Here is a 24,596-nt window from a genome sequence, read left to right on the forward strand (position 1 = left end):
TAGATATGGGCAGACTGTAGGATTCCAATTACTGGATGTCAAAAAAATAAATTTATATAGATTTTTATATATTTATATATAGAAACAGAAATACCCCAGTAGTTGCCTGAGGCCAGAACTAAGAACATGAATTCATCATAAATAAGCATGGAGGATCCTATGGGATAAGGAAATGTTCTAAAGCTGATCTGCAAAGACGTTTGTAAACTAAACTTTACTGTAAAATTCACTGGATCGTGTGCCCAAAAGGAGGCATTCTATGAAGAGACATGCTTCTATAAAGCTATGAACATAAAAAAGAGGAGGGGCCATAAGGATGTTTCAGCAGCTAAGAGCACAAGTTATGACTTCAGAGGAGCCTAGTTTAGTTCCCAGCACCCACCTGGCAGTTCACAACTGTCTGCCACTCTGCTCCAATGGATCTGACACCCTCTCCCAGCTCTGGAAGCACCAGACAAGCATATAGTATACGATCTTACATGCAGGTAAGACAGTATACATATAAAATTTAATTGTTTTAAGTTATTGTTTTCATTTTATTTTATAGGCTTTGGACCTATATGTCCCAAGATCTTTGTCTTTCTACTATGTGTTAAGGTAGAATTAAAACAATTTGGATAATTTTACAGCTCTTTTTTTTTTCTGGCTCATTTCTGCCCATCTTTCCAAAGGATTTATGGACAGTCTTCGCCATGGTTGCTGAGAGCAAGATATTTTTTCTTCGGTGGTATAGCCATCCTCAAGTTGCCCAGGATCCTGTAAATAATTCTTCATTCACACTCTGAAAGCTGGATCCCTGCTAAACTCACTGGGGCTCCAAACTGCACCAGAACGCAACAACTTATTTCTGTCACCATGCTGGCCCTGGAATGAGCAGACATTCGTTCAGTTTTCCTCATAAAAAGTCCACATGACACAGCTCCATCTCTCCCGCCTAGTACTAGCATGCTTTTGAGGCTCTGGGTGCTAACCATGTCTTCAACACCTCTCTCCTACTGGATGCCAGCCCTGAGTGACTTCAAGTTCCCCCGGCTTTAAGGATCAGTCTCACACAAAGAGCTGGAACCAGAGAATATGAATACTCTGTGTCAGACACATTTCTATGACCTGTCCTTTCTTGAGAGCCTCTGAAACACCCCTAAAAAAAAAGTGTCTGTCTTGTGTGAGGGCCTCCAGCTGCAGCCGGCTGATCTACCTCTCTGCTGCTTCTTAAGAGAGATGGGGTTTTTATCTGTCAGGGTTTTAATATCCTCCGACAAAAAGGAACAGCAGGAAATAAAGCTATACAAATAGACGTGATTGATGGCTTCCTTTCCTGGGTTGCTCATCACGTCTGCTGTCCCAGGATATGGTAGACAGATTAGTAAAGATGGGGCTGGACACACTGTGCCGCCTCTGTGGAACACACCACCTGACCTGTGAATGATGTGGCTGAGGAAAGCTGGACCTGGCTTCAGTCTGAACAGGCAGCGATGCCCGACAGTTTATAAACACACAGAGAGAAACACATGAACCACAACCGTAAGGATAAAAGACAGGGTCAGCAAATGCCTCGGATACAAGCAACAGATTCCTGGAGGAAGTACAAGGACAGGCGGAGGAGGAACAAACTGATCTCAAGAGATTTGAAAGATACCTCAACCAAATGCAATGTGTGGGCATCACGCAGACCCAACTTATTTGAACAACCAATCAAAAAAAAATTCATGAGGCAAACTGGAAAGTTTGAACACTAGGTATTTGCTACAATAAGGAATTGTTGGTGTGTTTAGGTTTTATAGTAGTTCTACAGCTCTGTTTTGAAAAGAAATTCTTTTATTTGAGAGACAAATATCAAATCTTGATGTGAATGATGTCTGGGGCTTTCTTCAGAAAAAGGCAGCGGAGAGAGAAGTAGGGGTACAGTGGAAATGCTGCAGCCTGCATACTGCTAATTGAGGTGTAAGCAGTATGCGAAAGCTTGTCACATGACTTTTTAAATGCTACAATAAATGGTTTCAACAACGTTTGCTTAAATTCATGAACGATATCCAACAAAAACCTCACCATTGACCATGAGTCAGTATTGTTATAGTGTTGTAGGAAAAGAATAAATAATTGAAATGAATTTTTAAAAATAATGGCCACAGGGGAGAGGTGCACGGGTAGACAGTGAGCATCACAGACAGAATTTTCACAGGTTTCATGCGTTCTTGGTAGGTACCAAATGTCATATAATTTTTAAAAGAGTTGTAAATGAAGGCATAGTCTTTTTTAATCTCATTCTTTGAAAGAAAAAAATTGACATGCCACTATTTAACGCATGGTATTTTCCTTGTGGTTTTGGTTAAAAGTGTCTTCTCAACTTTTATAGATCATGTTAAAAAAAAAAACATGTACATGTGGGACTGGAGAGAGGGATGAGCCGTAAAGAGCACTGGCTACTCTTCCAGAGGACCTGAGTTCAATTCCCAGCACCCACATGGCAGTTCATAACTGTCTGTAACTCCAGTTCCAGAGGATCTGACACTCTCACACAGACATACATACAGGCAAAACACCAATGCATGAAATTTAAAAAGGAATATGTACGTGTGCCCACATACATACGTGTGCAGTATACTTTCTATGGACAACAATATCAGGAATCCTATGAGCTACAAATAGACAGGTATAGCATTTCACCATGATGATAGAGAAAATATATCATAAATGTGTTATGTCTCTTGGACCTTGGGCCAAGAGTCCCCTGCAAGCCTTGACATCTGGGGTATGGAAGACAGAGGATTGTATGAGATTCATGTTGTCACTCAACACCACTGCTTCTGCCACAGCGCAGAAATGGTACCTAAGCACAAGTGTGTCTACCTATGGCGTTTTCTAAGAGTAGGCTTATTGTCCGTAGATAGAGTACCATTCTCTAATAATGGATTTAATTGGCCATGTAATGTTGGAGGGTGTTAGAGCCTGCAGAGGGAGCCCTTGTACTAGGAGGCAAGGAACAAAATAGCAAATTCTGGGGTTTCTATTTGTAACCACAACACAGGCTTTGTAATCACACAGTCCGAATTCCACAGTTATCTGCCTTGACTCCCTGGAGAACACAGCTGTTCAGATGGCTCCTCTTCTCTTTGCCCACAGAAGGGATGCAAGGTGGGGGAGTGCTCTCTCATTGTCACTGGGAATGGCCATGTTTAGGAGTGATACACACTTGTTCCTGAGAATGAGTTAGGAAGGGCTTTAGCCACCATAACCTTACAGAGAGGTTAATTTTGACTCCTTTAAAAACAGGCAAGTTCTTAGGCTGGTCATAGACTTTTACTTTTTTACAGAAGAAAGGAGAATCACGAGCCACTTCCAAATGTACTTTTTTCTCTCATCAGCAAATTTTTGCTGTTAGAATGTAAATATCATTATGAATAATAATGAACATTTATGAAGCTTATTATGCGGCAAGTAGTTTCAGGCACTATCTTAGTGATGTTATGAACATCAACTTATTTCATTTGATAAATAAGGAAATTAAGGCTTCAGAAGACATATGACATGTCCAAGCCTATGTAGCTTGGTGAAATTCAGGGCCAGGTGTGACTCCCTGAGCCCATTTCCCATTTAATGTCTTCTAAAACCAGATATAAAAGGCCATCGTCTCCAGAGCCTTCCTCCGGCTGCTATTTAATGCAGAGACCATAGCTCTGCGACTGTGAAAGCCCTTTTCCTACATCAAGCTAGTCATATAAAAGTAAGCAAAATATCCTGAGTTATAAAAATTCTTCCTGGGTTATGAAAGCTCCACACACCTGTACAAATACTCAGCTGGCTAAGGCTTTCTTTTTACTGTCCCTCCCTTTATTGCCATTCCTCGATTCTGTGGTTTACCCCAAACTTTGCAGGGATCTAACCCCAGATCACCTGTACCCCAAACTTTGCAGGGATTTAACCCCAGATCACCTATCTAGAGAGTCCTCTGTGCCTCTTTTCACCCAGCCTATGATGTCAATGTACTTGATTCGGTGGAGTGATAACATGCTATGATGGCTGATAATTAGAATGTTTTCATGTTAAATGTCTTAACGGCATCACTTCATGCATCTGTCAGAGTGACCCTGTAAAGTAGATGTCATACAGATCCCAGATGAGGACGCTAAGTCTCAGGGGGATTAAAGGACCTGCTGAGGTCATGGGCTGACAAACGGCAAAGGTTCTGAGACAGCAGTGATGAACAATGGCACACTGCTGTGCTTCCCACATTTTATAAGACTTACATAAAATAATAATTAACCTGCTAGGCTGGCTTTACACACACATACACATTAATAAGGTTTTATTGACCTTCTCTTCCTTTGGTTATGCCGACGAAGGCCCTGCCATTTTTGAGAGGACTATCAAAGCAACTCACAGTTGTGCATCTAGTGATCTCATACTTTTTGAGTTTGGGAATATCAAAAACTAAACTGAATTCACTGTGGGAAACATCAGTCTTAAGAATTATTCACACTATTAGAGGAGGAGAAGTAGACTTCATGATGTAGCCATAAGCAAACATTTTCTGAGTGTCTAGCTGCTCAGGAGATAACACCAGCAACTGACGGACGGGGCTTCGTGACACCGAAAGTTCCTGCACAGCGAAGGGAACAATCAGGGGATGGCCTACAGAATGGGAGAACATCTTTGTTTTCCTTACAAAATGAGGCATAAATACAAAATGGAATTTCTTTCAACCATAAAGAACAAAGTCATGCCATTTGTCAGGAAAGAAAAAATTATTTAAGAAATGACACTCTGAAGGTCCCTAAATGATAAAACCAAGGAACGTTGAATTTTAAAATAAGGCGGAAGTCAAAGCAATGATTAGCATCTGTTTAATATTTCTCTCTTTCTGGGTCCTAAATAAAATTAAGTTGTAACTATGATGTCTTCATGTAGAAGGAGCCGTGGGCTGCTTTTTGTCCCGCCCGGCTCCTGGCCGCCTGGCTAGCTTTACATGAAATAATTACACGAAAACTGTATTTTTTAAACACTGCCTGGCCCATTATCTGTAGCATCTTATTGGCTACATCTCTCATATTGATTTAGCCCATTTTTAATAATCTGTATCTCACCATGAGGTGGTGGCTTACCGGGAAATATTCAGCATGTCTGACCTGGTGGCTAGCTGCATGGCGTCAGCTCTCTGCCTCTGCCTGACTCAGCTTCTTTCTCCCAGCATTCTCTTCTGTCGACTCCACCTATCTAAGCTGCTGTCCTATCAAAAGCCAAGGCAGTTTATTAACCAATGAAAGTAACAAACAGACAGATGACCCTCCTACATCATCTTCAGCTTCCACGAACAGAGCACTATGAATGATATCGGCAGATGCCGTGGGTTAGTAACTCATGAGTACTATACTCACGTGTTGTCAGAGTGTCCGTGGAAATTTTAGAGGCCTTGTTCAGACACCTAGATAGGGGTCATGTAACGATTGATTAACTAATGCTTGCCATATCCCTCTGCCCCTTCTCACCAATGGCCAGTATGCAATCATGGAAATAGTGACAGCTACCAACATGATCACCATGAGAATACAGAAACAATTCAAAGGGATCCAGAAAACACAGCTTTTCAAATTGCTATCGCATTTCCTTCTTGCTGTCTTCCGGGCTTTAAATTTCAAGTTCTCTAAAATTAATATCCACCTTCAAACACTTGATCCCTTAGTTCCTGCTAAATTTAATGCTTGCTATAGAATTTTGAGATTTGTTGGTAATTTCTTTTTTTTTTTTTTCTCAAAATCAGCTCATTGAAACTGAGCATGTGATTTTCCGGTGCTAAGAATCTCCTAGGAAACGGAAAGTCTTTCTTAGTCAGTCGAGTTCAAAACCATGCAAACAAGGATAGCAATATTGGCCCTAAGAGGGAAAGAAGAGTCTCACACACACACACACACACACACACACACACACACACACACTATACATATTCACTGTACCTCTTCACCAGAGGAAGTTCCTACAGTCTGCATCACTAAAAACACAAAAGGTCTAGAAGGCAACCTGGGTAGTGTTTGTCTTCAGAGCTGCAGTGATATGGGCAAGCCAGAGAAGAGGAATGAAACCCCGGAAAACAGCAAGCAGAGAGGAAAGCAGTATGTAAAGCTGTGGCAGCCAGAGCCAGCTCAGCTTTCAAGGATTCAAGGAACTGCCTTGAAAAGTTACCTCATCAAATTTCCCAGGTCCTGAATCTGACATTTTCAGAAACCTTCAGGTCAAACTCCCTACCCTTCAAACTTCATGTTTCTGACTTTAATTATTCCTGTTGTGAACTTATGGCCCATTCCTTAGCATTTTAAAATACAATCTTATTAATTCTTTGAAAATTCACGACCGTGTAATTTGATCATATACATCCTCCAAGCCATCCCAGATTCAGCCCCACTTCCCTGCCTCCTCTGATTTGAGTATTACTAGGGAGAAGTGGGTTTTAGTCTGCTTTGGAATCCTGAATTCTTAATATTAGTATTCCAAATCCTGCATCCTTAACTAGCCCTTCTTGTCTGGGCCGTTCAAGAGTTCCTTGTCTAGGCCACATCTGCTGATGGAAGCCCCAGATTCCTAATGCATCTGTGTGTGAATTGGCCCTCTATTCTGCCAAGACTTGGTGGTAGCATGCACATATGTGAGCCATTGCAGAGAACAGAGAAGCAATTCAGACTCTGGGAACATTTTTAGAATAATGATACTCAGTGGAATTTCACATAGACTTGCATTTTAATTTATTACTATGGGCCACTTTTGTCAAATAAAGGATGTATTTACAATACTCAATATTTAAAGTCTGAGGGCAATGTTTAACACTTTTTGGGTTGTGTTTGTGCTTATCTTTACAGTTTACACAATCTGGGTTTTGATGATAGAAAAGTTAGAATAGAAGAATAACAACCAAATTGCATGCAAAACAGCACAAGGTGATTAGAGGACGGACAACATTAGAGACTGAGTGCCGGGGTCTGGAGAGTCATTCTGTCTCCTCTAACTTATTCCTCCATCCAGTCTGTCACTCATCAGATTCATAGCTTCCCTCCCAAACACAAAACACACATGTTATGACATGTTTACATTGTAACGAGGCAAATTGTTCAATCTCTGATCATTAATTTTCTCCTCTGTAAAACAGGGGAAATGCTCAAAATGCAATATTTTAGGAATAGTTAGGTAATAAATACTAATTATAACCATTATCACAATTCAAAAAACAATAATAACCCAATAATCCCTCTGTCCACATATGTTCTTTCAACTACTTGATAGCTAAGTAGCCTTTGGAATGCCCCTAAATCCAGGTTGGCTTGAAGGATTGGTCTATATAAAAACATTTCACAGGTTTGGGTGATACCTTGACTTTTCCTGGCACTAACAGAACAAGAGGACCAGGCAAGATGATTTTGCGCTTCAGGAGCTCAGAGAACCATCCCAGTATTTTATTTCAATAAAGCCAGAATCAAACTCTAAGATGGGGACTTCTCTGAGGGTCAGTTCTCTCTCATCTCCTGGCTTTTCAGGTCAAGACTTAAGAGCAATGACTTAGCTGCAGCCCATGAAAGGAATCTGAAAGCGCCTCAAAACTGTCTTCAAACAACAGGGATTCCTTTTATTCTCAGGGCTCAGTGGAGGGATGCAGGCAGCGATGGGCTGGGTCTCTGAGGATGACTTCCATCAAAGTGGGTTGAGACATCAGGACACAAAATGAGCTCTTTCCCCTCGGAAAGAGACCAGTGCTCTGGCCCTTCCCAGCGTGCTTCCAGGTAGACCTTCAACCCTACATCTACTGCCGTCCTTGAAAATGTTTATAAGAATTTTGAAATAACTCAGAAATTCTTGCCAAAATTTGATGGTCTATAAACATTTTCCACTAGGGGAAAGCAGAATTCCACAAGGTGCTAGATGCCAGGCATTGGTTTTAATATGTTTTAAAACATAGAAGCTTTGATTCTAATGTTTGTGTCATATGCTAAACATATGTGACCTTAACTAAATATCACATAAACCATCATAAATTAATCATCAACCTTAATAGTTTCCTCATTTCCAAACACATTTGTTTTGCAAGTTCATGCCTTAAGGCCAAGGCTTTAAGGTGACTACACAGAGTTTAAATGAAAAACATATATCAGGATATAAATGTGAATGAACACGCACACGCACACACACACACATACCCCTCTAGATTCTTACCCCTCTAGATTCTCTGATATTTTAACTCAAAGTAACAGAAAGATTTGTCACATATTTGGGTACTAGACTTCTGTTGCCTTATTGACAATTTTTGCTGATTTGATCTCTACTTTATTGGGAGGATGAAGTTAACTTAAAGTCAACTCTTTCAAAATATCTCCCTTACTTTCCTCTTTTGTGTCTGTATATGTGTTTGTGAATATGCGTGCTTTCACAGTCTTCTCCAGAAGGGAAGGCCGGATGATACTTAGGGCCTCTATGCAAAAGGAGAGATGATTTTGAACATTATTTAAAAGCTAGCATCTGTTTCCAGAATTGTCTTTATTTTCAAATCTATGATTAAAAGTTTCTTTGATTCCAACATGAACTCTTTTGGCTGACACACTCTGCACAGGAAGAAACAGAAGGCAAAGCAGAGAGGGCAAAGGCAGCTCAGAGGAAGGATGAAACAGGTAGATTCCGGTGGGCTCCCCTCTCACCCTCTACTGCTGGAAGCAAGTTGGAGGCCAAGATGAATTTTGCTCACAGTATGCCTTCTGGAAACACATTTGCTACTTCTAAAATCAAAAAAGGTAGGATAAGATTTTGCAAGTAAGAACACTTTTCTTAGTATTTTTGCCAAAAATAATTAAAAATGTGAAAGGACAAGAGATTTTTGCAGGAATGTGGTATACAAAATCATTCAGAAAATACCTTAGTCTGCATATTAAATAATCTGACAGAGAATATTCACAAGGATTAAATTTCAAATGTTCTTTATCTGTGTAGTTATTAACACTAAAAATGAAGCAGTAACATAATAACTTAATATAATACTTTTATAAATATTCATAACTAGCTACTCTTTGAAAATATCAATGGCCATATGTTTCCATTGCAACACAAACACAGCCAAGTACAGATTTAACATATTTTATTTCATATCTTATTTTAAACAGAAATAAGCTTCTGCTTCCTGCAGGGAAATATTTAGTATAATAACAAAAGAGTTTACCAATGTTTCACTTGGAGCAGGAAGTAATGATACTTATATACTGAATCTTTCTATTTTATTAAATTTTAATGTTTTGATAGATGCTATGTGTTAAAATAATGACTTAATGTCTAAATACAGTATGGTTTGTTGACAACATTAAGACTTCTTCAAGGATCTGATTCAAACCACCTAAACTTTGATCAGAGCATCTCAAGTTCTACATATAGCATTTTGGGGCACTTTCAGCGACACCTCTCACTGGGATTCTCACAGTTACCCCAAGAATTCCATCTGGGGCAGATGTGAAAATAGCTCTTACAGATGCTCATTATTGCCATGGACCTTTACTCTTTTGTTCTCCTTAGGTTTGGCAGGAGAAAAGAGCATCTACTGCACCATAAGGGAGCGGTCCATAAGCACCCGCTGCACCAGAGGGGAGCAGTACACAAGGACCCGCTGCACCAGAGGGGAGCAGTACACAAGCATTCTCACTGCTAATTATTGCAGTAGTGAGAACAACAACAAGAAAGGTAATAGTTAGCATTAAACACACATATCATCTTTCTGCAATGACTTAGAAGCATGAAAGAGCTAAGTGAATAGCTGAGTAGTCAAAAACAAAGTTCTCTCCTTAAAAGCCCCTGATTATTCATTCACTTCCCATTCACTCAATAGACTTTAGGACTGAGTGGTAACACTTAATTCTGGAGTCAAGAGGTTAGCAGAGACTACAAAGAAGATGCTTACAAGAAACCTTACATCTCATGGAACCAAGAGAGCACCAGTAATAATAAATAAGCATAGCAATCCCAGAGAGTGATCCAGTCTACACATGAGACACATGTACAGGGAGGTGGTGATGTATTGTAAGGGGAACCTGGGGAAAAATACTAGCTGAGGCCTTAAGATCTGGTCATGACCCAGAAAGCATGAGAGAGTTGCAAAGATAGCAGCCCAGTGTGACTGGATGCCAGGAAAAGGGGAAACGGGCAGAAGCTGTGTCATCAGGTCATAAGGGCCCCCAAAGCTGGGAGAGGTTGCTGAACTTCACTCCAAGATCAGAGAAGCCACCAGAGTACTTCTAATAAGAACAGCATTTACTCTGATTCACGGCTTTCCATGGCCACCTAACCTGCGAAGTTGTGGGAGGGCAGATCTGGAAGGGTCAAACTCAATGGAGAGGCCATCTTGATATCAGACATGTTGGTGATTTGTCTGAAGGAAGCTGCAAAAGGAAACAATCCAGACAGCAGGTGATTTCTGAGCATGAAACTGCCAGAATGAAGCCAAGGGGAAAAAAGCCATGGCCAGGAAAGGACCAATAATGACTAAGTTCTTGGGCTACACAGCACTGCCCTTTATAGCACCACAGGGTCAGAATTAGAGGTTCTGGTTCGCATATGAGGTTAAAGACCTCTATAAGAAACTGAAAGAAGATCTGTGTAAGAAATTAGATACATGAGAAGAAGCTTAAGGAAGGAAGACTCGAGACTTGGACGTCAGCATCATAAAGATAGGACAAGAAGCTGTGGGACAGGATGAGAAGCTAGGCAAAGAGCGGGGTGGAAGGAAAGACGAGGGCTCTGAGATGAACCCAGACCAGGTACAGAAGAGGAAGTCAATCAACGTATTTATGGGCGTGTTTTCCAGGAAATCCAAAATCCATGGGTAAGAGTGAATAACTCATCAATAATTCTATACATCACTGTTCTCCTATTGTGTCAGATAAAAATTAACCACACTTACCAAGGTTCCCTGTAAGTGCTTTCTTAGAAACTGGCATTGTTGTCCTACTTGAAAAATCTTACCTTTGCTCCAGTGTCTCCCACACCACGCAAGCCCATTGGTCCAGGTGGTCCTGGCATTCCTCGAGGTCCCTGAGGTGACACAGTATGAGAGGGAATAAGCATCCTTTTAGCATGCTCAGAAAAGAGGAGGGAGGAAGGAAGAAAGGAAGGGAGGCAGAGAGAAAAAGAATAAGAGAAGTAGGGAGGGGGAAAGGGAGAGAGGGAGGGAGGGACACAGAGGGTGGCACGGAGGGAAGAAAGGTTTCATCACTGCTACAGCTGGCTGTGGAGCTTATAGAGCTCAAAGGTTCCCGATACAAAGAAACTACAAATGCCAATTAAGCCCAATTTGGTCATTACATTATATATGCATCACATTATCATACTATAGCCTAAATGTGTATATTTAATATGCATAAATTTTAAATTATCTCTATGAAAAAGAAGACACAACCACACTTACAGCCACGCCAGGATAGCCATCACCTTTGAGTCCTGGAGCACCTACTGGTCCTCGAGGGCCCTGGGCACCCTGCAAAAATTCCAATACCAAGTCATGGTACTAAAGCATGAAACATCTAGTAGAACTTACGCTGAACAAGAATTCAATGAAACAAAGATGGATTTGACGAGGCAAAGTAAACTTTGGAGAATATCCTCCCACATTTACCAGTCCCTTGTCTCCTCAAAAGTCCCATTCATTTGAGACATTGGGTAAGTAAGGAATATATGAACCATTACAAAGTCTTCTATAGGAAACATGGTTCATGGGAATTGGAAAACAGCTTTTGTTAATATTGTAATTCAAAAATTGTACAAACACTTAATGTATCTCAAATCAGGAAGAAATATAAACATGAGAAAATTTAGGAAGTACTATGTTGTGGGGGTTAAAAGAGAATACATAACTGACTTGACTGTAGACTGTCAAATACAAAGAGCCTGCCAGACTGGGCTATGTCTACTGTCTTCCCCTGTATACCAAAATGACAGAACACTGAGTCACCCAAATGGAGATTCAAACAGGCTGAGTTACAGAGCAGGGGCCTAACTATTTGCTGCAAACCTCAGCACTGTGGCTTTAACTAGCAGCCATCCACTCCTATACAGACGCCAGGGAGAGACGTTATTGTTCTTTTGACAGCAGCATCTTGCAATTTGATTTTACACATAAAAATTCAAAAAATTTTGAGTAGAGTAAAATGGGAGGAGAGGACAGAAAGGACTTGAAGAATCTTTTGGAAGGTGTCTTAAGTTCACAGACCTGTATTTAAAACAGTGTTTTTGTAACACACCACAGCAATTTCTTACTGTGATCGCTAAAGCCTTTGTACCCATCGCTGGCTTTGGTAGAAAGCTGTCTTTGCTGTAGGTTGTTTATTTATTATTATTTTACAATAGGTGGAAACTCTAGTAACAGGTCAACTTTTGTTTGTCGTGAATGGAAAAGCAAATGGTACCTTCAAACGTTTCCTTTACACACAAGCAAATTCTGAGATCAAATTGTGATTATCCCAACCCAAAACGTTGCCCTCGGTCCAGCTCTCCACCGAGACCAACTCCTGACAAGGAGTGAATGACTGACCAGGGAAGGCTGCTAGCTGCGGGCTTTTAAGCACGTTTAAGCACCAAGAAAGTGAAGTTTAGTTTGAAAGCCATGAAGGCGGCAGTTGTCTTTCCTTGCTAATCCCAAGAGTCTGGGGTTTATGTGGCTAGCCTAAAAGGGTCACCTTCAGAGACTATTTGACCACTTATGAAAACAGTGCACTTTTTGCCACCAGCACAAACTCAAGATGACTTCTTAAAGTCATAGTGTAATAGGGAGCAAGATCAAGGTACGTCCTAACAGGAGATGATCGCTGCCAGAATCAGCTTGCTAAGCCATTCTGACTACATTCAACATAATTCTGGCCATTCCTGTATGAGACTTTTCCCCAAATAAGGCGCCATCTCTGCCATGCTATGACAGGAGAAGATCAATGAAACAGGCAAATAAATAAAATATTAAATGCTCCCTGGTTAGCTTAAAAGAAAAAATATCCAGTTTTGCTTTTGGTTTTTATTTCTGTACTCTAAGCCAATGATATATTACCAGCAGCTGGAAGCGATTAGCCAGCCGCTGGTACTCAGCAGAGGGAGTGCAGACACACATGGCACACATTCTCTCCCTACAGGTCTTTGCCTTCTCTCCTGGGGACATTATGGTAACTTAGTTACTCCTAGCCTAACTGTAAGTTGCCAATTTGACAGGATTTGGAATCACAGGGAGACAGGCTTATGTTTTTGTCTTTGAGGGAGTTTCCAGAGAGTCTGCTTGAGGAAGAATGACCCACTCTGAATGTGAATTGGCACCATCTCATGAACTGGGGTCTGGACTTAATACAAGGGGGAAAGGAAAAGGATCCGTGACCACCAGTATTCTCCTTTCTCTGCTGCCTGATTGGACAAGATGTGAACAAATTCTTGCCACCATGGTTTCCTCACCATGGTGGACTCTGCTTCCTACATCATGAGCCAAATGGAACCTTTCTGACCTTAAATTGCTTTTTCTTGGGTATTTGGTCACAGCCAGGAGCAAGGCAATGAATCTAGGAAGTGTCTTGGGTCAAGACTAGGGACATAATTTTATTTGGGACACCTCATAATAATTTTATAAATAGACTTTTGCCATTTTGCCTTTCTTCACTTAATTCAAGAAAATGTCCTACAGACGCAATTCACATTGACCTGTCTCTCATTCAACAGAAATCAGCACAAAAGCTGACTTTGAAATAGGTATTAGGGCAGGCCCTGAGCGTTCCCTGAAGTAGCATGTAAAATCAAATTAATGTGCCAACCTTACATCAGACATTTAAAGGAGCTTATGACTCTGAAAAGTGTGAACCTGACTATACTGAGAAGAGATAGCACTAAGAACACCTCTGGAGCCCACTAGAGGAGAACATGGCTGACGGGGTAGGAATCTTTATGTATCATCATTTGCAACGCCCCATAATTATCAGCAGATAGTGAGTGAGGCGTATTGTAGTAGCACATTGCCATGAAAAGGCAGGAGTAAGAATAGATAACCAGCATGAAGCACGGAGTATGAACAATCAGTTATCAAAGCAACACGGAACTGTCCCACACACATTATTAAACAAGACAACATGGAAATGATATTTTGTTTATGTTTTAACAAATAAAGCTTGCCTGAAGATCAGAGTGCAGAGCGAAGCCACTAGAGGCCAGGGAGTGTTGGCACACACCTTTAATCCCAGGACTCTGTTAGTTCAAGGCCACCCTGGGCCGCTAAAGACTGAATCTGTCTAAAAGAGAAACAGAGCTCACACAAAGGTGATCCCAGCACTTGGGATCCCATGCCTTTAATCCCAGCACCAGGGAGGAGGAGACAGGAGATATGGCTGGGTAGAGAGAGGAATACAAGGTGGAAGAAGACAGGGCAGCTGCACAGTCTCAGGGTTTGGAGGGGACCGATGGAGTCTGAAAATGCAGTCTGAGGACAGGATCGCCCCTTCACTCTGAGCATTGGTAGAGGTAAAAGAACGTTCTAGTGGCTGACCTCTCTGCTTCTCTGATCTTCAGCAGTAACCCCTTTTTCTGATTTGGGGTTTTCATTATTAAAACCAACTAGAATTTGTGCTACATAACATCTGTAGCTTCACATGGGAAATTTGACATGTTTCCTTGAGTCAACTATATAGCCAGGGTCCCAGGAGCAGGATGAACAACCTGGCTGAGGTTGTCTGGTTTTTGTTTAAAACACACACACACACACACAAACCCTTATTCTTGAAAGCTTTACATGACAGGAACCTGCAGTCTTGGGCAGTTGTGATTCTGGTAACATGAAGAGTATTTTCTGACAATGGCTGAGTCAGCACTTTACCTTAAGTATGTGAAAAATAAAACTGCTGTTTATTCCTTTTCTCTTCCCTGCAAAGGACGGAGCCTCTTTACATTTATTTTATCAGCAGGGAAACTTTACAAATAAATGATCAATCTATTAAGTGGGATCGTCTGGATGTTGAACATCTCCCAAAGGTGTATGTGTTCACAGTTGGTCCCCAGCCTGTGGCCCTCCTGGAAAGTAGTAGAGCCTACGGGTCTAGCTGGAGGGATTAGGTCACTGGGAGCATTTCCTTGAAGAGGATATTGGGGCTGTAGTCCTTCCTTATTTATTTTAGTTCACTGACTGCCAAGGGGTGAACAAGAATCTTCTATCACTTATTCCCACCTTAATGTACAGATCTCAGGCTAGCGACAGAGGTCCACAGCCTGAACACTCTGAAACCATGGACCCAAAGAAACTTACAAGTTGATGAGGCGCGTATTTCTTCATGGTGGCAGAAAGATGGCTAACATGTTAGGGATCAGGTTCCCCTTTTCCTGCTCCACCTCCCCCTTCTTTGACTCCTCTTCCTTCTCCTCTTTTCATTTTTTTTTTTTCGGTGCAGGGATCAAACAAGGGCCTCTTTCATGCTAAGCAAGTACTCTACCTGGCTACAGTCCCAGCCACAAGTCTGCCTTCCCACAGGCAGACAGGGAGCATAAACAAACCGTACCTTTGGTCCTCTGACAGAAAGTCCAGGTTCTCCTTTAAGACCAGGCATCCCAGGTCCTCCTCGGTCTCCCTGTTTATTCCAAACAACATTGGCAAGGCTCTAGGTCACGTGAAGAACTACAGAAGTACACAGTGAAAATAGACTGCCCATGTGTAAAGAGCTTAATCTATCCGTCTCATCCTTTGGGCAAATTGGAGAAACTCAAATGAAGAGTTAATAAGCCTGTCAGCAAAGATTGTCTGGGACAATCTACTAAAATAACACATGACAATTAGACTCAAATATATAGATGTCAGAATGCCTATAAATTCTCTTAAAACTGAGTGCATCTTTTTAATTGTAGATTTTAGTAGATTCTCCTGTAAATGTGATGACATTCTTATGTGCGGTGAGGCCTAGCAATTACGAGAGAGAGCAGGAAACATGGCAAGCTTGGTGTCAGGGGTGAGAAGGCTGGCTTTTAGTCTGTTTATCTGTGATATTAATCACACTTGGGGAATCTTCCCAAACTAAACTTCTAGCTCACTAGAACCATCATCACTGACATAAAAACATCTATGTATTTTCCCCTTCAACTTTAAAGAGTCCCAAGAATGTATACCTTAGGCCCAGCTGGTCCAGGAACTGATATTCCAGGCATTCCAAACGGGCCCATAATGCCTGGCTCTCCCTGAGGAAAGCAGAATAGCTGTTACCTTTCAAGCAAAGAAACCATATGCAGTAATTACAGTAAGAAAAGCAAACAAACGTCTGCATATTTCAGAACATTCAAACCCTGTCTCTGTAAGTGGGAATACGAAAATGACTGGAGTATCCTTTGCAAACCACTGCCGAAGTTGTTACCCCGTAAGTTCTCAGTGCCTTTAAATAAATGCGTTCAATTAATTCCTGAATAGTAGGAATTTTTTATCTTTTGGGTAGTTTTTTACTGGCCAATAAAGATGGAACAATCCTTGGTGTCTGTATTTTATATTGTGTGCAAAGAAGCTCAGAAAAATTTTGTATTCAATTATAGAAACAGTCTTCAGCACAAATTTTACAGCATTCGGCTAATGTATAAACCTTCTCCATTGTCGCTTTCATTCTCATAGCCCGTGTGGTGTAGATATTCCATTGTCCAGCAGACACATCCTTTTCCTGAAGCAGATCTTACATATTTTGTTTAAAAGTTGAATTGGAAATTGAAACATCTTTCTTTCTCTCGCTCCCTCCTGCCTCCCAGTCCCACCTGTCTATCTCTCCTGCCTCTGTTTTATCTAATATTGGGTCCCAGAGACTTGAGGACAAACAGTAATTCCCGTGTCTCATTGGAATCTAGACCAGTGTTTCCCAAACACTGATGCACAGATAAGAACTTGGAAAAGAAGCAGTGCTGGGTTTCAGGTCCTGAAATCCAGATTCCATACATCTAATGGATGGGGCCCAGGAATATGTATTTCTGTAAGCATCTCTGAAGATTCTGACCTAAATGTTGTTAACACAGTGCGAAAGCCCTTGCTCTAAAACACTTGTCACTGCACATCACAAGTGTTCAAAATGACTCACTGGGACAGAAACAGAAAACATCACAACTTTATATATTGTGGTGGTTTGAAATAGAATGGACACAAAGGAAGTAACATTATTAGTAGGTGTGGCCTTGTTGAAGTAGGTGTGGCCTTGTTGGAGGAAGTGTGTCATTCTGGACTTGCTCAAGCTTCTCTCAGGGTGACACTCAATCCACTTCCTCTTGCCTTCTGAACAAGATGTAGCCAGCACCATGTCTGCCTGCACACTGCCATGTTCCCTGTCATGATAATAATGGTCTGAGTTTCTGAACTCTAAGCCACCACCTCAATTAAAGGTTTTCTGTATAAGAGATGCCATGCTCATGGTATCTCTTCATAGCAATAGAAACGCTAACTAAGACAGAAGTTAGTACCAGGGACTGGGTATTGCTGTAATAGGCCTGACCTTATTTGTCATTGGAGAAATTTGAACTTGGATACTTTGGGACATGAAAGCAGTGGAATGTTTAAACACATGGCTTAATAGGCCATACTAGTAGGATCATGGAAGACAGAGTTATCTGAACTAGTTTCTTGTTTGTTTGGTTGATTGGTTTTGATTTGTTTTGCTTAGAGTTATTTGAACTGTTGGGGGCTCACCCAAGAGGTTTCAAAGGAGAAGAGTTTTAATATGTTGCCTAGAGATCATTCTTGTGATTTGGTGAAGAAAGTGGCTACTTTTTGCCCTTGTCCAAAAAGTTCCCATAATGTTAAAGTGAAGAGTTAGTTGCATTGGCAGAAGAAATCTCAGAACAGCCTTGCATCGACTCTGTTGTGTGGATATTTCATAACTCTAATGAAGATTTATAATGAAATGGAGCAAGTTGATCAGAGTATATAACAAAATGTATATTTTAAGGAGAAAAAGAGCACCAGGAAGTAGAATGTAGCTAAATCCTACGTTCAAGGTGATGAGCAATTTAAGCAATGGAATAATGGGAGTGGTGACCTCTGGACAAGATCCCATCCAGCTAAGTTTCCAATTTGTGAAAAGGAATTTAAAAAAGAAAAAAACTTAGAGCCTGGTGTGGTGGGGCACACTTTTAACCCCAGCACTGGGAAGGCAGAAACTAGCAGATCTCGGGAGCTGGAGAGATGGCTCAGAGGTTAAGAGCACTGCCTGCTCTTCCAGAGGTCCAGAGTTCAATTCCCAGCAACCACATGGTTGCTGTAATGTGATCTGGTGCCCTCTTCTGGCCTGCAGGCATACATGCAGGCAGAACTCTATATACATCATAAATAAATAAATTTAAAAAAAAAAAAAGACACTAGCAGATCTCTGAATTTGAGGCCTGCCTGGTCTACAAGGCAAGTTTAAGGACAGCCAAGCTTAGGCAGTGAAGGACAGAAAGCTAATGAAGATGTGATTGAGGAGACCATGTTCCAACCACAGCAAAACTCGGCAGTTTTGACCACATGGTTCTGGCTTTAGAGTTAAAGATAAAAGAAACAGATTAATTTTCTTCATCTTAAAAAAAATCCACTATGGAAAACACCAAGTTTACTTTGAATAAAATTAGCTACAATATAAAAAGCAATGACAATTTCTTGTTTCTCGAACTACCTGTGGCCCTTGAAGAAACATGGATCCCTGGGTCCATCCCCAAAAATTTTTCTAAGATCAAATCTCAGAGACTCTGGGAGCAAGATCAAGAAACCTGGATTTCTAACAATTTCCTCATAACACTGAAAGGTTAGTTAACCTACGTTAACACAGTTAACACAGCTCCTCGTGCTGTGGTGACCCCCAGCCATTAAATTATTTTGTTGTTACTTCATAACTGTAATTTTGCTACTGTTATTAATTGTAATGTAAATACCTGATATACAGTATGTAAGATATGCAACCCCAAAAGGGTTGTGATCCTCAGACTGAGGACCACTGCCCTAAGGCTATGACCAATCATGGCTCTACAGGCAATCCTGTTCTGTAGCTCCCTTAATGTGTCAATTCCAGTTTTCAAAAGTTTCTCTCCTGGGGTTGGAGAGACGGAACTACATTTGTAGCTCTTGTGGGAGGCCTGGCTTCTATTTCCAGCATTCACGTGATGGTCCACAACCATCATTAACTCCAGGCCCCTATCTGGCCTCCAAGGACAATAGTCATGTACAATAGTAAGCATTCAAACATGCAGGCAAAATGCATACACCTAAAATAAAATTAATAAATCTAATTTAAAAACTCAAAAAGAAACGCGTTTTCTCATTACCTAGTCATTAAACTTTCTCAGCTCTTTTCTGATAACCTGTGTGGTGGTTTGAAGGTAATTGGCCCCCATAGGGAATGGCAGTGTTAGCGATGTTACTTCACTGAAGTAGGGATGGACTTGGAAGAAGTGTGTCCTTGTGGGGGTGGGCTGTGAGGTCCCATATGTGTCCAAGCCATGCCCAGTGTCTCTGACCTCTTCCTATTGCCTAGAGGTCAAGATGCAGGACTCTTGGCTCCTGTTCCAGCACCATGTCTGCCTGTACACATTTACTGAGTGCCAGAGACTGTTCTAAATACTGTCTGTTGAACTCTGTATTGTCACGATTGCTCTGGGAACTAGACCACGTTTTCCAGCCGTAGGAGTGATTGACTCAGATGGCTCAAAGCAGAGCAAGATAGGACAGGCCTTCCGAAGCCCTCTTCAGCATCATGGAGGCTACCTGTCTGTGAGCGCTGGGCTCACTGCTGCTTAGCTAAAGAAGACGCTGGGGTGCAGGGTGTGCTATAGTCCCACCTTTATGTAATTACTAGAGATGACTGGTGTTAGAGTCTCCCAGAATCTATCACAAATGGTTATATACTCTGTGAGAGCTCTTTACTCCATCCTATTAGGGTCTGGAAAGAGAACGTTTTCCAAAAACGTTTTCCTTTGGGGGTTTTTGTCATGTATTTGTTGGGAAGGAAACAAGTAATCAAATTTGAAGTGGAAACTTAATATTCTATTAAAACCAGACGCAGTCACCATCTCCTCAAAGCACATATGAGAATATAAGAAACATACCTTTGGCCCCTCGGGTCCTGGAAACCCCTTCTGTCCTTGATTTCCTTTGCTCCCTTTCTTTCCTTCATCGCCCTGACAGAATAATTACAAAGACATAGGGGCTGTATTAGCACACAGTCTCGCTGCACCCACATCAGAGCCAGGCTCTCAGCAAAGAGCCGCTCTCAGGCGAGCCCTGTAGGCATGGCCTGGCCACCCAAGGTTTGCCCATGCTCCTCAGAAACCTGCCCAGGCTTTGTCATTCACTCAAAAGGATTTGTTATTTTTAAGCTCTGAATGGCAGAGAACTTTTGCTTGAATTCCTGAGTCTTCTGTATCATGAGTCTGTGCACAGATGGATTCTGAAATCCAATATTTCAGAAAAGAGATGGTTTTTACCCCGTGTCTCAATTTCCATGGTATTTCGGTCTAAAAACATTAAAAGAGACATTCTTCAAATCAAGGCCCCATTCTTCCCCACTACAGAGACTAGTTCATTCTATATAAGAAGGCCAATAATTTTGTTGGTAAAAAGATAGTCAAGCAACCTGGAGCAAAGTGGGAAACTGCCTTCCATGGCTCCTCAGCATGACTGAACCTAGCAGTGTTCCCACAACCAGAAAGAATTCTGCTACATTCCACAAAAGCTCTCAGCATTTGAGCGCTCTCTTTCAATGGGGCTCTACTGTGGGGCATTACATCCAAATGTGGTTCAGGCTAGTGAAGGACTTTCTGCTTGGGTTTGTGACTGAGGTCACTGGCACATTGTGGGCACACCCAGTGGATCACACTGCTGGCACACCCAGTGGAGCACACCGCTGGCACACCCAGTGGAGCACACCGCTGGCACACCCAGTGGAGCACACCGCTGGCACACCCAGTGGAGCACACTGCTGGTACGCCTGGTGGGGCCACAGTTTTCAAACAAAGATCACCATCATCTGGAGGGCCTGAGAGAGCACAGATTTCCAGATCCCATGTCCAGAGAGTTTCTGATTTAGTTGGTTTCCACAATGGCCTAATAATTTGCATATCAAATATTTCCTGGGTAATGCAGACCCAGCTGATCTAGAGACTACACCTAAAAACCAATGACTCAGGTACTAACACATCAACAAAAGGATGCTCTGCTCAAAAAACAAGAGTCTCCAACTGGATCCATAAGGATGCAATTAAGTCTGCAGAGCACGCACTAAGGGCAGGGACATGGCTGATAAACGCATCCAGACCGCACTTGCTCCACCGTGGAGAGAAGGGCAGGACCACAGCTATTTAATTTCTTTCATCCTCCACTGAATTCAACCTCCAGACCTAATCACCTCAGAACACAACAAGTGCACAGCCACGTGTCAATGGAGGAGCAGTGCTGCCCGGGGTGGCCTAGCTGCGACTTATGTTCCAGCGGTTATTGATGCTGCATTCTCCTTGGTGTTCGGTGCATTCCGGTACCTTTGCCCAGGCATTGACGCCCATTCTCTCTGGTTCCCCACATTCAGTACTCATGTGTTCTTGCTGTTCTGGGCATTTCTCCAGCCACCTCATTACCTAAACTTCAGGTCTTTCTCAGAGACACCACCCTTCTGCATAGCCTCACTTGTGATTGTGGATAGCCCAACATTTCTAAACGTATATTTTACGCAGTGTTTTAAAAAGTGTTCCTGTCTCCTTGTTTGAAGAAAAAGTTGATAGGTTCACGTGGTTTAAATTGTACAGATATATTTAAATTTCAGTTTCTAGCCTTTAAGACTAAGGGTTTGACTTTAGTTAATACTTTGACAAGGCTGATTAATTGGGATATCAGAACTTTAATAGAATTATAAATAGAATACTAATATATATGTATTGTGATTGAAATACATACAAGCTATAGGAATTCTGGTCCCTTAGAGATGGTATGTTATGCTGCTAAAAATCTAACCCTGTGGGTGAATTTATATCTTCTCATTTTGACATACAAACATGTTGGGCAATGGTGGCACATGCTTTTAGTCCCAGAACTTGGGAGGCAGAGGCAGGCAAACCTCTAAGTTTCAGGCCAGTCTGGCCTTCAGAGTTCTAGAATAGTCCACACTGAGAAACCCTGTCTCCAAACCAAACCAACCAAACAACAACAGCAACAAAATCAGGTTATTGAAGTGACATTTCTAGAGGGAATAACAAAAGTGCCGTGTTGCTTATTTATGCTTTAGACTAGGAACCTAATCCATGGCCTTGCCTATGCTAAGTGCATTCTCTCACCAAGCTACAAACCCCATCCCCTAAATTGTTGTTTTAATGATGTTATGCCTTACTTTTATATGAAAACCTATAAATATTTGAATAAATTTTAGGTACTTTTAGATTCTAACAACGTATCTTGAGAAGTCTTTTCCTTCCCATGCTTTCTTTAAATATCAGTTGACCGCTTGTTGAGAAAACATGTGTTGAGTTCTTTTCTACGTGATGGATGTGGGAAAACAGAGACAGATAATATACACTTGCCTTCTTCCAAAAGTTCACAAGACAGTATCCATAATTTTAAGCAAGATGTAAATATGTTTGACATAGCCAGAATGAAAGTCATTTCACTCCTAAATTGACTCTCTAGATGGGGACCAAGCACAGACAGCTGCTTCCTGAGGGACTGTCATCTGCGTACCTTGGGGCCTGGCTGTCCTTTTCCAGGGATTCCTTCTGGGCCTCTTGTTCCTGGAAGTCCAGCTTCTCCCTGAAAGAAAGGACGCAAATGTCTCAGCTGGTTCTTGGAGGACAGAATGTAGAACCTAACCCCCAAACATGCCAGACCTTCAATATCATCTCAAAATTAAAAATGGAAGCTTATCAAATCAGTAAATTAGCATTAAACTTCCTTTTCACCAGAGCCGCTGAAATACAGCAAAAACTCCTGTCTCCCAGTTTCCAAAGCCCTAAGCTCAGTTTCACATTGAGTATGCTTTTTTCTTTTCTTTTTTTTCAACAAGAAAGACTTCCACCTCACCATCTGCTATTTTTCAGTAGTTTTACTGAAAACCGAGTACTTCAAATGTCAGCAGAAAATAGTTCGGTGCCCTTGCGACAGACTAATTTCCTAGATGCATCTACAGACTCTCTCTTTTGCGGGAAGAAAAATGTTTTTGTTTGGGACTAAATTGTTCTGATTTCTAGAACTCTTAGAGAAAGCAGGAGGTGTCAAGGCCAAAACACCAGCCAAACCTAAGAGCATGTACGGTGCCAAGGTAACCATGGAACCGAGTTCTTTCTGGGGTAAATAAGAAGAAGAGGGTTCGTTCTCACAGATAAAGTCTGCCCTGGGTAGAGTAAACCTAGGTCCGGAGGACGGAGATGTTTCATTGGTGCCATGGTTTTGACACTCTGATAATATGAAAACAATAAGATTACCTTCTTTCCAGTGGCTCCATCTTCTCCTGGGACCCCAGGCTGTCCTGGGAGCCCCACCGCACCTGGCTCCCCCTGGTGGATAAACAGATATTTCAGTGAGATGTCCTTACTGTGAACCTCCATTGTGAGGTCTTAGGATTTATTTTACAATACTGAGAAAGCCCCTGAGAGAAGAAATGGAATTAGCAACTAAACTTCACAGTTTTGGGCAAGTTACCTAATCTCTTTCCTTTCCTTATTGTGCCGTGGGTTGAACTGTAACATCCCCAAAGAGTGAGTTTAGTCGGAAATAGGGTCTTTATAGATATAATCAAGTCAAGACGAGATTATTAAGATGACTGGAGTCATGATAGAAAATAAAATAATATAAAATAAAATAAAATAAAAAGGAGGATACTGTTCTGTGTAAACATACGGAAAACCCTGAGACAGCAGAGGCAAAGAGTGCAGCCACAGACCACGGAATGCTGAGGATTGACAAGCATAGCGAACGCCAGCAAGAGGCCAGGAAAGATTCTTCCCCTAGGGTTTGTTGAAATCATGGCTACAGATATCTTGATTTCAGACCTACAGCCTCAGAATTACAGATTTCTGGTTTCCCAGGGTGCTTAGCGGTGGCATTGACATGCTAGCTCTCTACAACCGCCGCAAAAGGGACCCGGAAAGTGCAGCTCTTCTCTCTCGGTGATTTGTGATTAGCAACAACTCCTTTAAATCATTCACTAAAACATAAATACTGCTTTCAAATGGTATAGAAGTGTTCTCACTGCAAAATATGTTGAACTAATTTAAAGTCAACTAACCTGGCAAAACTAGTGAGTGGGAAAACCATAGTGAACCTAAATTGACTAGCAATGTATGATAAAAATGAGAAACAGAGCAAACTTGAAAGCAAAGAAAGCTCACCCATAGAATTAAAAGGTGATGTTTCTAAAACTAATAACACATGAGCAGCAGGAGGGATGTGAATGTTAAAAGTACTAGAAGAGAAAGCTGACGTGAGCATGTACACCGTACAGAGTTGTAAAGAACATTTAAAAGTTCAGTGAAAACTTCAAACCAGTGCCTTGCAAAATGTTAAATGGTGGTTGGACTGTTGGGTCGGCAGTGAAGCAGACTCATTGCTCCTGCAGAGAACCTGGGTTTGGTTCCCAGTACCCACACAGTGACCCACAGAGGTCTAA

General features: G+C 41.6%; 1 protein-coding gene across 1 annotated transcript in view; it reads right to left on the reverse strand.

Annotated features, from left to right (window-relative positions):
• Col28a1 (collagen type XXVIII alpha 1 chain) overlaps positions 1-24,596 on the reverse strand; it is a 159,892-nt gene that overhangs the window by 59,965 nt on the left and 75,331 nt on the right. Inside the window, exons 19-25 of the mRNA XM_048448926.3 lie at positions 23,413-23,484; positions 22,673-22,741; positions 20,056-20,127; positions 16,120-16,188; positions 15,519-15,587; positions 11,417-11,485; positions 10,975-11,043 (exon numbers count right to left, since the gene is read on the reverse strand). Coding sequence (XP_048304883.3) covers positions 10,975-11,043; positions 11,417-11,485; positions 15,519-15,587; positions 16,120-16,188; positions 20,056-20,127; positions 22,673-22,741; positions 23,413-23,484 — 489 coding nt within the window. The remainder of the gene's footprint in view (positions 1-10,974; positions 11,044-11,416; positions 11,486-15,518; positions 15,588-16,119; positions 16,189-20,055; positions 20,128-22,672; positions 22,742-23,412; positions 23,485-24,596) is intronic.

Source organism: Myodes glareolus, chromosome 25 (assembly GCF_982192425.1).
Source record: "Myodes glareolus chromosome 25, mMyoGla1.1, whole genome shotgun sequence".
NCBI classification, from domain to species: domain Eukaryota; kingdom Metazoa; phylum Chordata; class Mammalia; order Rodentia; family Cricetidae; genus Myodes; species Myodes glareolus.